Source organism: Miniopterus schreibersii, assembly GCF_964146895.1.
Source record: "Miniopterus schreibersii genome assembly, chromosome: 2".
In the NCBI taxonomy this organism is placed as follows: domain Eukaryota; kingdom Metazoa; phylum Chordata; class Mammalia; order Chiroptera; family Miniopteridae; genus Miniopterus; species Miniopterus schreibersii.
In genome coordinates this window covers 104,214,393-104,226,673 of record NC_138102.1, presented here as the reverse complement: position 1 = coordinate 104,226,673, position 12,281 = coordinate 104,214,393, and the positions used below count along the sequence as shown (strand labels likewise).

At 47.7% G+C, this 12,281-nt stretch overlaps 1 protein-coding gene across 8 annotated transcripts in view; it reads left to right on the top strand.

Annotated features, from left to right (window-relative positions):
• The window catches only part of CACNA1C (calcium voltage-gated channel subunit alpha1 C), a 590,073-nt gene that overhangs the window by 413,229 nt on the left and 164,563 nt on the right, over positions 1 to 12,281 (top strand). For all 8 annotated transcript variants that reach the window (XM_081130589.1, XM_081130588.1, XM_081130587.1 and 5 more), the window contains one exon: positions 11,385 to 11,488. In XM_081130589.1, coding sequence (XP_080986715.1) covers positions 11,385 to 11,488 — 104 coding nt within the window. The remainder of the gene's footprint in view (positions 1 to 11,384; positions 11,489 to 12,281) is intronic.

The following is a 12,281-nucleotide window of genomic DNA, read 5'->3' as shown; positions in this document are numbered from 1 at the left end:
CAGGGCTAAAAAGTCAGGCATGATCTTCTAAGCAGAAACCATTTTTATTGAATGGTGTGGCATTACCGCCTGCTATTATGTTTTTATTTCTCATAGTAATCTTACCGTGTCATATTAGAATAGTCCAGACAAATGCATTGCTGTCATTTTTACTGCAGTGGAACACTCTACTGGTTTTGTGATGCACGTTTAGAAACAGTGCTTCTTAAGTGTCAGCCAAGTGACAGTAACTCTCTTAAAGATGCCCTTTCACTGTCCAGCAGCCAACCACCTTGCCACCCTTGGAGCCACTGAAGGGCCTGGTTTTTGTACAGCCTGTCCCACAGGCGAATGCTCACACCATGTTTGAGTTGTCTCCATTCTGGCAGAATTAAATCCCTTATTTGTAAAAACTCCAGAAAACATAATTCTTTATAGTACCTCCTGTTTCAGCAGGAGAATGATTCGCTGGAGCCCAGTGTGCTCCAACATGTGGGTGGAAATGCTTGTTGCCATCCTTGAAAATACTGTCTCACCTAGCGTTAGCAAATAGTGAAACTTATTTGGCCATCCTAAAAACCATGTAAGAGCCGCTCAGGGAACAGTGTCTGCACCCTGAAGCAGGGAAGAGGAAGCGGGGGAATGCCTCCCACCGAGCAGAGCTGCCCGGGAGACAGGAACTAACGCTGCGAGGGTGCCGACTTCTTTCTGAATCAGTAAAGTTTTGTAACAAAACAGATGTGATACAGGGTATTGTGTCTTCTAAATTTTTTTGTAAGCATCATGTCCTCTTGATTCATAAACCCTGTTTCCCCAGCTTTTATGTTGTAGTTGACATGCTGAAACCCAATGTTGCTATAAAATTTGTACCTCTCTGCAAACGACTACACGAAACTTGCCTGAGCACCTTGTACCCAGCAAACATTTATTGAGCAGTCCTTGTATGCCGGGGGTGTTCCTAGGCACTGAGAATTCGCACCTAAAACACATCAGTTCAGACTGAAAAGCTCCGTCTAGGGAAATACACTCAATCTCAAATTAATGCCGGTGGCACACGAGCTTGTGTCGTGAAAGAGTTGCTGTGTTGTGATACTTTCAAAAGAAGACAAAGGTCAAATCACCCTTTCCTCAAACTAAAATGAAACTTTGAAACACCTTTCTTAGGCCCATGCTGAATAAAAACTGGTTTTAAATGATTTGTACAAAGAGAGAGAATTGAACTTCTTATACTTAGCCATATTTATTTCATTTAGCAAAGCTGCTCAAATTCCCAAGTGACCCTAACTGGTCCTTCTGCCTTGGGTGGCTCCTCGGGCCAGCCAAGGACAGAAGCATCTTTCTGCAAATGGGCAGTTTCTGCCTATGGGCCCTGAAGATATGACTGTGGAACTGTGCTTTGGAGCCTCGTCATGTGAGCTTCAAACCCCTGCCTTAAGTTGCTATGGAAACACCTTCCGTGGCAGCAAATGGAGGGCAGGGCGGCGGTGGGTGGGTGGGTGTGGGGTTGAGGGGAGTAGGTGTAATTTACTTTGCTGATGGCCCTGATGTATTTTTGTGATCTTCCTTCATCACTCCCTCCCTCGCCCCCACCATAAGTCATTGATACCCCACCAGCCAGATGTGACCCAAAGAAACGCTGTCCTAATGACAGCGGAGCAGGGAGCGAGAACAAGCACACACATGCAACTACCAATTCTCAGCAGCTGTGTTGTGCTTTGTCCCCTGGGGTGTGTGTGATAGAGCTCGGGCTGGAAATGGAAGAAGTGTCAGAGGTGAAGGAACAATCCCAGGCTCGTGGGACGTGCCTCTCTCTGATTTTCCCAGCACCTTTCCCAAATGGCCATGTTGTGTGTGTGTGTGTGTATACGTGTGTGTATACGTGTGTTTATGTGCACACACACGCACGTGCACACACACACACACCCCTAAAGCCAAACCAGAGCCTTCTACTTGGGTATTCATGATGGAAGCACCTCCCAGCCCAATGCTCCTGCTTTCAGATAATTTCTCTAATTGCTTTGACCTTTCTATGGCCATTTCTTTCTTCCTTCCTTCTTCCTCTCACTCCTTCTTCCTCCCTCCGCCTTGAGCATTCCTCCTCCTTGCCTCTAGGCCTATATCTCTAAGCCCACACACACTCAAATCTCATTGTGCTCTAGTGTAACATGGAGCTTTCTGAAATAAAGATGCCAAGACTTCCCTCCAAGCCATTGGATTAAAAACTCCAAATTAGACCCCAGTATCTACATTTTGCAAAAGCTCCCCAGGTGATTCTGATGCTCAAGCTGGAGTTTGAAAACCCCTAAAGGTCTAAACTATTGAATTCGAATGGTGCTGCTTTGATGCTCTGGATTTCAACCAGTCTGGGAAGATAGTTTCCATGGAAATGGGGGATGTAGGGTCTTCTACTCAGAAGAATGCTTTTTCCTTCAAGTTCAAAGGACAAGTCTGGAGGACATGGGAAGGAGCAACCCAGATTTTCAAGTATGGCAGGGGTGGTGAATGTCCAGCCTGTGGGCCGTATATGGCCATGAAATCATTTGGTCTGGCCCTGCCAAATCAACTGCAGGCGAGACTCAAAATTCAATAAATCTAGGAACTTTTTTCAGGGCTATTTTTTAAATATATTTATTGAGAGGAAGGGAGAGAGAGAGAGAGAGAGAGAAACGGCAATGATGAGTCATCATTGATCGGCTGCCTCCTGCACGATCCTGACTGGGGATCGAGCCGGCAACCCAGCATGTGCCCTGACCGGGAATCAAACCATGATCTCCTGTATCCTGGGTCAATGCTCAACCGCTGAGCCACGCCTGGCCTGGCTTCAGAGCTAATTTTTAAGTTGATAATTTTGTATGGCCCAAGAATGATGATATAAATATCCAAATGGCCCTTGGCAGAAAAAAGTTCCCCACCCCTGAAGTATGGCAGTAAATGGAACCCCAGAGCTGGGTTCCTTCTGAACCACTGAACAGCTAGTTAGAGGTTCCTAGGGAGAGACTAGATCATTGCAGCACTAAAGAAGCAGTTGATTCAATCACTAGATACCACCTGGCATAGAAGGAACTTAGGAGGTCACCAGTAGCAAACAGTAGACACTTGCGTCCTGCTGTGGACAATACTGAGTCTGTTTCTCTTTTTCTTTGACATCCATTATTTTATCCTGTTGTTATGATTTTAAAGAGTTAGTGGACTAAAAGTAAAATCAAACTTGGTCAAGTAAGACTTGAATATTTCCTCAGCTATTAAACCTTTGGCCACACACTAGGTTGAGGCCCCAACTAGCTGAACAATTAGCTTAAAACATTTCCTGTACCTAGTGCCCTGTTCTAGAGGCCTGCAGATGACAGGATATGGAAATTTGGAAACTAAGACAAAACTCAGGCACGGGGTGTGGTTTCCTTGGGAAATGGCTTCTTAAGCCAAAGCCTCTCCATTTACTCTTAGAATGTCCACACCTCTTACGAACTAGGGAGGAGAGGTGATCACATAAAAAGTGCCAGCCTTTTTTAGCACCAAGGGAGGGAGGAATCTAGGGTTGTATGGCATGACCATTGGTTTCTGATTCTACTTTCAGATGTGTTTGGTTTTTTAAGCTAACATCCCTAGCCTTCTGCAAATATTTCACTACTTGTCTTATATCGTTTAGCCATGTGCCTTACTGAAGATATCAGGCTGCTAGATCAAGATGATCTGTAAGGTTCTCATACAGGGTATCCCCCCCAAAATGTATACACATTTTAATAGCTGATAGCTCAATTTTGAAAATAAAATGCATTTTAATAAACACTGCCTTTATAATTATTCAAAGTGTGTATATACATTTTGGAGGTCAGTTTGAAACTCAGTGTTATCCCTTCCACATTATAACCAGATCACAATTAAGTAGATAAACATCAATCAGTTATCTGTTCAGTGCTGACTTTGTGTCCAGCACTTGAAATAGTTCCATCCAGCCCTGGCCAGTGCGGTTCAGCTGATCGGAAGGTCATCCCATACACCGAAAGGTTGTGGGTCTGATTCTTAATCAGTGCAGGTACCCAGGTTGGGGGTTTGATCCCAGGTTGGGGTGTGTACAGGAGACAACTGATCGATGTTTCTCTCTCACATTGATGTTTCTCTTCCTCCCTCTCTGTTCCTCTCTCTCTAAAATCAATTTTAAAAAATAGCTCCATCCATGCTCATGACAGTAACATGGAAGAGGTCACATGTGAGAACTGTGCAAAGGGAGGTGGCAGTTAGAGCAGGCACCACACAAGATTACACTTTTCCAGGTCTTTAGGCGTCCAGATACCTGAATAATTCTTCATTAAGAGGATTACGTTGAATTGACTTCTCCCCCAAAGCCCTTCTGATCGAGGGCCCCAGGAATATTGCTGCTGTGTGGCACAGTGGAAAGCACTCTGGTCTGTGTTTTCCTGGACTCATGCTCCTCCCCGCCCTGCCACCATCGGGGTCACCTTCTTTCCAACACCCATTGCCCCTCCACTGGTTTCTGCATGATCAGTTCTTCCACTGATTTAAAAATATTAGCAACTGTGGTTAAAAATAAGGTTAGAAAGAATGCTTAATGAGAAATCATATAAAGGAAATATGTTTAGAATCACAAATAGTGTCTTCTGTAGGATCTGGATTAGTTTGGGTTCAGCAGGAGGCCTTGGGAACAAAAATGTGATGTTTTAACTTTTCATAAGTCAGTTGTCGACACTGCACTCTGTCTTGTCATTCCACATGTATCTGGACATGCTGGAAGATATTTCTACCCTCTCTCCCTCCCTCTCTGCCTCTCTCCCTCCCTCTCTCCCTCCCTCCCTCCCTCTCTCCCTCCCTCTCTCCCTCCCTCCCTCCCTCTCTGCCTCTCTCCCTCCCTCTCTCCCTCTCTCCCTCCCTCTCTCCCTCTCTTTCTCTCTTCCCCCCCTCCCCCCACAGGACAGCCACTCATCTCTGGTCTCAGTGCTGCTGAAATATCCCTTGTTTTTGACAAAGGCCTTTTGCATCCAGGCAGGTTGTAACTCAGATTTTACCCCACTTTTCTCCCCTATGCCATTATTTCTCCAAAAAGCCACCTCTTTTCACTAAATATAGAAATTGAGTCTCTGAAGGCATCAGGAAAGCAGAAAGGTGGAGCTGAATTCTATCGATGACTAATAGTCATTGTAAATGAAGAGCTGAGGAAAACTCCTCAGGTAATCCAGGAACAGCATCCTCCGCTCGAACAGGTACGGAGGAGAGAAGGTGGTAGATCCTGCTGAGGACCCTGTGGTCTCTACCTCGCCATCTGCCTCAGTTAGAGTGTTACCCACTTCCCCAGCTTTAAACAGAGAAGTTGTTATCTAAAGTATAAACTGTTGGTTCATAAACATACCAAGGAAGAGAGTTAGCATCTCTCCAAGTTATTACTTATTTACTTACTGGGTTTAATTTTACTCACTTCACTGGTATTAGATGAGTCCTTATTATTCAATAAGGGCTGAGTGGGGACTGGTGGGGAGGCAAAGAAGGCCTGCCCTCAGGGAGTTTAGGTCTAACTGAAGAGTCGGGGGCGAGCAAAGGAGTGTGTCCTCGCAGCACAGGGCGGTGCACCAGGGCAGGGGCAGGGAGAGCGTTGTGAGGCACAAAAGGAACAGGTGGGATTTTGCTGGCCTTGAGGCTGAGTGAGGAGCACAAGAGAAGGCTCCTCTGCTGGGAAAGCAAACTTTGTAACAGCTCAGGAGATTGGGGAGAACAGCTTCTCTCAACAGACCCAGGAAATGGCTCCACTCAACCGAGTGTTTGAAAGGCCACCTGAGGGGTGCAGTCACAGACATCAGATTCCACCCATGCCCGAGGCTGCTCAGGACAAACAAGCATGTCTTCTTGGCTATGAGCCAGCTGTCCCCTACCTGGGTGTCATACCTGGGGCCACATGCCGCTCTCCACGGCTCCTCACCTCCTCCAGGGTGTCAGCCCACCATCCTATCTGAGTTGAGGGATTTTAAAAAATAGATTGGAGGGGTTGGCTTTGTTGGCTTCCTTCCTCTGTGTTAGGAGCCCATTGGTGTCCTTCCCATGCAGACCAGGCTATTTGCTGTGCTCTGAGGCACTCAGGGTTTCTGTGCAGAACAGTGAGCGGGTGCAGCGGCAGAAAAGAGTCAGGTGAGATCTGTTGTCTGCCTTGCCGCTCATTCAGTGACCAGTGGGTGGATACCCCATGTCCCAGCAAGCAAGGTGACAAAGGTCATGAGTAGTCACAGATTTATCTAGTCTGCTCAGGGCTGTGGCATTTTTGGCAGCAGCAAATCCTGTCCTCTAATGACACTGTGTAAAGTGCTGTGACTTTTATGGGTTTATACCTCCTGCCTTTGTTGGCAAGTGACAGCCTCTCTTGGCACTCACTGTAACAGCCAGTCTTTTCAGATGCATGATGTTTGTGCCCCGAACCTTACAGAAGAAAGTAGCACCGATTGAAAAATCAGAGATCAGCTAAGATAGAGGGTGGCCTGGAGGGAATAGGGGCCAGGAGGTGTTCCTTCTACTTTTTCTTTTTGGGGAAATATACATTGATTTAAGGTTGGGTTCCAATCAAAGAATTAGATACTGGTTTCAGAAGGATCTTTGTATTTTCCATCCAGCACTCCCTTTGTCTGTCCACTGATTCTGGGAGCAGTGAGGCGTGTGTTTCAGCAAAGGCGGGTCATCTGGTATTGTTGGCCCTGGAGGCCCATCGCTGCAGACGGTGCACATCAAGGGGCCTCTCCACATGCCTTCCCAAGGAAGGTCAGAAAGCTGCTTTTGTTGCGGGCCTAAGAAACAACTAGCTTTCATGGTTAGAGAGGACCTATCCTTTTTTCACCTCTAAATCAGGGTGTCAGCCATCTGGGCCATTTTTTGAAAACATGATCGTATTTATTCTTTTTCTTCTTAATAGCTCCGTTTGAGCTGATTTAAGGCATCAATCTCATCTCAGGCATTGCCCTACTTCAGAGCCACCCAGCATTGTAAGTGCTCTACCCAGTCTGCCCCCAAAAGTAGGTGGCCTAGAATAAAGTAGAGAAGGAAAGATGGGAACAAAAGGAGCTCTGTCCTCTCGGGCCAGAGCCTGCAGACCAGAGAACCTCTGGTGGCTGGTGAGCGTTGCTCACTGAGGGAGCGATGGCCTCCTAGACCACCTTGGAAGCTCGCTAATCTCTCATGTGTCCTCTTACCCCTCACCTGCTATTCCCATCTGAACCTCTGAAAGAGCTCTCCCACGGCCAGGAAGAAACCAAAGCAGAAACACAGGACAACAGGGAGAGGTGGGGACCTTGAGTCCCCGGGATACGACCCTGCTGTGAGTACTGTGGGTCCTGAGGCTGTCTGCAATATCTGTGGGTGACACATGTCTGTAGCTCCATTCATCTGAGGGTCTTCATGATGCTGGAAGACACTCACCTTGTGTAGGACACAGAGGCCAGGACACCCAACCTAAACTAGGGCCCAAGGGAATCTCCAAGGCTCATGGGTGTGTTTTCTGGTCAGGGCTTTGGGGCCTGGAGGATGGCATTTTCTGTGAGGTTAAGTGTTCACAAAATTTAGTGGGTAAGAGGACGCAGTCAGGAGGGATTTCATTTCTAGGAGCCAACCAGCCCTGCCTCCCACTCAACATCTTCCCGGGCTCCGGAGGGTGATCAGATAAGGGTGAGCTGTGGCGAGCACGCCATCGCCTCCTGGAACTGCCTGCTCCCAGCTGTCCTGTCCTGAGGTAGGCGAGGAGGTCAGCAACCTGGGCGGAGCAAGGGAACTTCTTTAGAACAGACCCCTCGATCCTCTACCCTCGGGTTAGCCCAGAGCAAGCTGGTTGGTCAGTCACCCGGGGTCCAGAGCACCTAGAGATCGTGTGCAGCGTGCTGTGTGTGCCTTGTCTCTGGTGAGAGCCCAGCTTTCTTCAGCTTTCCCTGACCTCCCCAGCCTCCCAAAAGAGAAAAGAAGCACTGACTTAAGGATGAAGAAGGGACCGCTCTGACCTGCACTGGCAGGACTTCATCTGAGAGAGGAAAGGTAGAAGGACACTCAGGGCTTCACCTGACCTTGGATCGGGTTTCCATGGGAGCCTCTTCCCAGATGCCTGCTCCAATCTCAGGCTGTTCCCAGCCCTGCCCATGGCTCTCACTGCGGCACAGACACGATGTCTTATACATGGCAGGCACTCAGTACATACTTGTTGAACAAACAGGGACTCTAACAACACTGCTGCCAAGAAAAATAGGATTACATCACAGTGCCATAATAAAATGTGACATACTGACCCTAGTATTCCATGACCATCACTGCCATCATTACGTGGCTTGTGGTCCATGAGCTCCCGGTGGCTCCCACGCCTTTCTCCTTCCTGACCTCATTCCACTAACCCTGCCGCTGCTGATATTGGCGCAGTTTTATTTTTCTCCTCCTGATAATGAAAACTTTTGCTAGGCTCCATGGCAGCCTTGGTTCAGATAATTACCTCTGGTTGAAGGAGGCTCCCAGGCTCTGACACGTGCAGACCTCTCGCCCTGCCCTCCTCACTGCTGCTGTTGTGTTGCATGTTTTAGTGCTCAGCCACTGCGAAAAGCCTCCATCCCAGAGCCAGGATGGCTTTATAGCTGTAGGCTCTATTTTTAACAACGCCAGCTTCCTAGGAAAGTCTTCGGTCTGTCACAGGATCACATGCCCTCCAGCTCTCTCTCTACTCCTGCCCGGCCTGGCCCTGCTTGCTTCTCCTGCCTCATACAGCCACTCTTGCCTTTGGGCTCCTATAACCCTGCATGCTTACCTCGGCAACTGCATTTACCACCTTGCATTGTGGTTGCCTTTTATTTATCTGATCTCCCTTCAAGCACGGGCTTCCTTTATAGCACAGTGTCTAGCACATATCAAGTTCATTCATTCACTCAACAAACATTTACTGAGCACCTACCATGTGCAAGGCATTGTTCTAGACTCTTGGAATACACCAGTGAACAAAACAAACCAAAACTGCCTGTATTCTCAGAGCTCACATTCCAGTATGGAAGATGAACCACAATAAATGAGTAAATTAGAAGTTAGAAAGTGATAAGCACTATGTAAAAAACAGCAGAGTGTGTGAAAGTGGGAATTAAATTTGACAGGATTCAGGAGACATAAGTGGAAATCCTTCTTTTCCTCCCTGACTCAGTTTAACAAGTGACCCCCATGCCCTTGACATAATTTTTGTACTTTGCACCATGACTGCATTTGGTAGATTCCTCTAACCAAACTTTGGTGACCCCTGATAAATATAAATAGATTTGAAAAGAATATGTTGAGATGTAACACTTTAAACCAATCAGATTAGGTAGATCACTCGTACATGTCAATCTTTTTTATGCACAGCACACACAGAACATATTTGTCCAGCATACTTAGGAAATGGGTAAGGTTTCCCAGAGCCTGAGGGTGGCACTGTCCCAGTGCACCTGGAATTCATTTCAGCCACCTGGCTGTAGTCAGCGAACCTCAGCCTGCTTTAGATCACCTGGATGATAGAGATGCAGAGTCTTGAGGCTCACTGAGTTCTGGGGGAAGGCCTGGGACTCTGCTTTTTTCACACCTCTCCTTGCTGTTTTGGTGCTGGTGGTCTTTGGACCCCACTTGAGGAACACTGCTGGGCAGCACAGCAGAGGTAGATGGAAAATCACAATATTTGCCGTGTCCTTGTATTTGAAGTTGGGAGCTAAGGAAAGAATGATGTAAAGCAGGGGGGTTCTCAAACTTATACATGCATCAGACTCCCCTGTAGGGCCTGATATAATGGGGTTGCCTGGCCCACCCCCAGAGTTGCAGGATGGGCCTGTGTGCATTTCCAAACCGGATCCAGCTGAAGTTGATGCTGCTGCCCACGGGCCCCACTCTGAGAGCCACTCATGTAAATCATTTAGGAAGCATGTGTACTTAGGAATGTGGATTCCTGTAGCTAAATTCACAAAGACAAAAGTGGGGTTCATTTTTGGAAGATAAGACTAAACCCTTTAGTCAGAAAGCATCAAAAAATAGATCTGAGAAACTAAATCAGAATAAATTTCCTCTTTGATAAAAATGCTGCTCTGTGACCTACCCTCACATGTCTGCCTGCTAACCTGTGATGTGCTGGTGAATGTGTAACAACCGATTGTTAGGGACCAAGGATAGAGGGGGCAGATCTGTATCACTTGCCCGTTTCTGTCCACCACGGCCAGTGTAAAGCTACCATCGTGGAGTCACTGAGCATGGGACTGGGAAGAGCTGCTCGGTGGCTCTCTAAAGCCCACAGGAGCCAGCTCTGCACACCACTGCCTCCAGCTCCTGGAGGGGTTTGCAGCCTTTCATGCAGCGTCTCATTGTCCAGTTAGTTATAGGTCACAGTGTCCAGGTTAAGCAAGGACTGTTTCCATCTAGGCTGTGGTTACAGTCTGAATACATAAACCCAAACGACCCATCTTTCCTGCTTGTGGCCTGTAGTGTTTGTGGAGCCCTAGAGTTTTGCCTCTAAGTGCTGGGCCCAGCTCAGGTCCAGGTGACAAGCCCCTTGGGAAAGTCTCCTTCCCCCACATCCTGGAAGGTTCCAGATCTCTGTCTATAGCTGTAAGAGCTGAGGCACTTCCGATACCAAGCTCGGGGCGAAGATTTAATGCCATGTAAACCCAAGTGAGCTAAAACCATTCCTTGCTGAATTAATTATTTTTCAAGGCAACCACTTTCTTAGACAAGTGAGTAGAAAACATTAGGGAATTTTGTTTGTCTGTTTGTTCCATAAAATAAAACAACAGAGAGCCAGAGCTCTCTTAAGGCAGAGCCTGCAAACGTCCCTGACAGTTCAGGTCGCGGTCATGGGAAGTATTCTGAATACAGATGACGCAGGGGTAGCAATGGCCCCTGATCCACAGAGACAGAGACCAAGTTCAGGCCCATTCGTCTCCTCTCGGATTCTCTCCACTGCCTTCTCTGCCTGCCTCCTCGCTTTGACTCAGTTCTGCTTTCTCTCTTTCCTAACTTTCCTTCATCTTTCCAGATGCAGGACGCTATGGGCTATGAGTTACCCTGGGTGTATTTTGTCAGTCTGGTCATCTTTGGATCCTTTTTCGTTCTAAATCTGGTTCTCGGTGTGTTGAGCGGGTAAGCTGACCGTTTCTATGTCCTCCTTACAATGCAGCCGAGCAAGGTCCCAGGTTCCACTCTGTCCATCGCCAGGATCCTTAGGGATGGGACCCTGAGAGGCCCAGGAAAACCAGGGGAAGAGGTTTCCATTCAACCCCAAATTCTGACCCATTGGCGGGCAGGCTGTTTGGCCTCCGATTTGCACCGAGAGGACCGGGTCCTGGCGCTGCGTGGGTCAGTGTCTGGAGCCAGCAATGGGTGCTGGGCCGTGCTCGACTGCTGTGTGCGCCTGACTAACTATCATTCCGTTCTTCCAGGTCAATGATGCCGTAGGAAGGGACTGGCCCTGGATCTATTTTGTTACACTAATCATCATAGGGTCATTTTTTGTACTTAACTTGGTTCTCGGTGTCCTTAGCGGGTAAGCAGGACCAAGGAAAAAGGTCTTGATTTTTCCATTTTATTTACTCTTTCTGCTATTCCTGGCTTCATTCTTTTACTGGCTCTGATGAACCTGGGATAAGGGGCTACCTCAGGAGCCTTGAAGTGGAATGTCCTTGGCCTGGCTGGGCAGAGGGTCAAATGTACAAGGATCGATCCATTGGTTTAGGCTTCACCAAGAGATACCGAGGCCCACCTGTCTCCTGCCAGCTCATCCAGGCCTCTCCCTCCCTCAAGGAGCTGCTCAGGCAGGCAGGCTGCTTCTCCTCTTACCTGAGGAGTAGCATGGCGACACCCTGGGCCTCCAGGAAGGCTTGGCAGCTGCAATTGGAGGGAAGATTCATAGACTGTGCTTTCAACATATGCAGCAGTCTTGCACTAGGTCCCTGCCTGACCCACGGACCCCATCCCAGTGTGTTCCCGGCTCACAGTAAAGATTCCAGAGAGCCTTTATTCAGTGTAGAACCCGGGTAATAAGAATTTGATTTAAAATATAAATAAACAAATACAGATTAAAAATGTAATTCTCTTTGTTCTAATTCAAAGACTGAGCAGTCCATGTTTGGCATCCCCTTGTCTGAATGGAAAGGGCACTTTGCTGTTAAAGCCCCAGATTATTTGAGAACTGAGGAAAAGCAATATATTTTCCTTTCAGTTTATCTGCTTGGCTCCACGCATAAAGCCTGCCTGATTTGGGCCTTTCTTCAGGTGAAGTTGAAAAGTGGTAAAAGCAGCAGATGTGCGGGGCATCAAGGAGCCCTGGGGATGGCCGC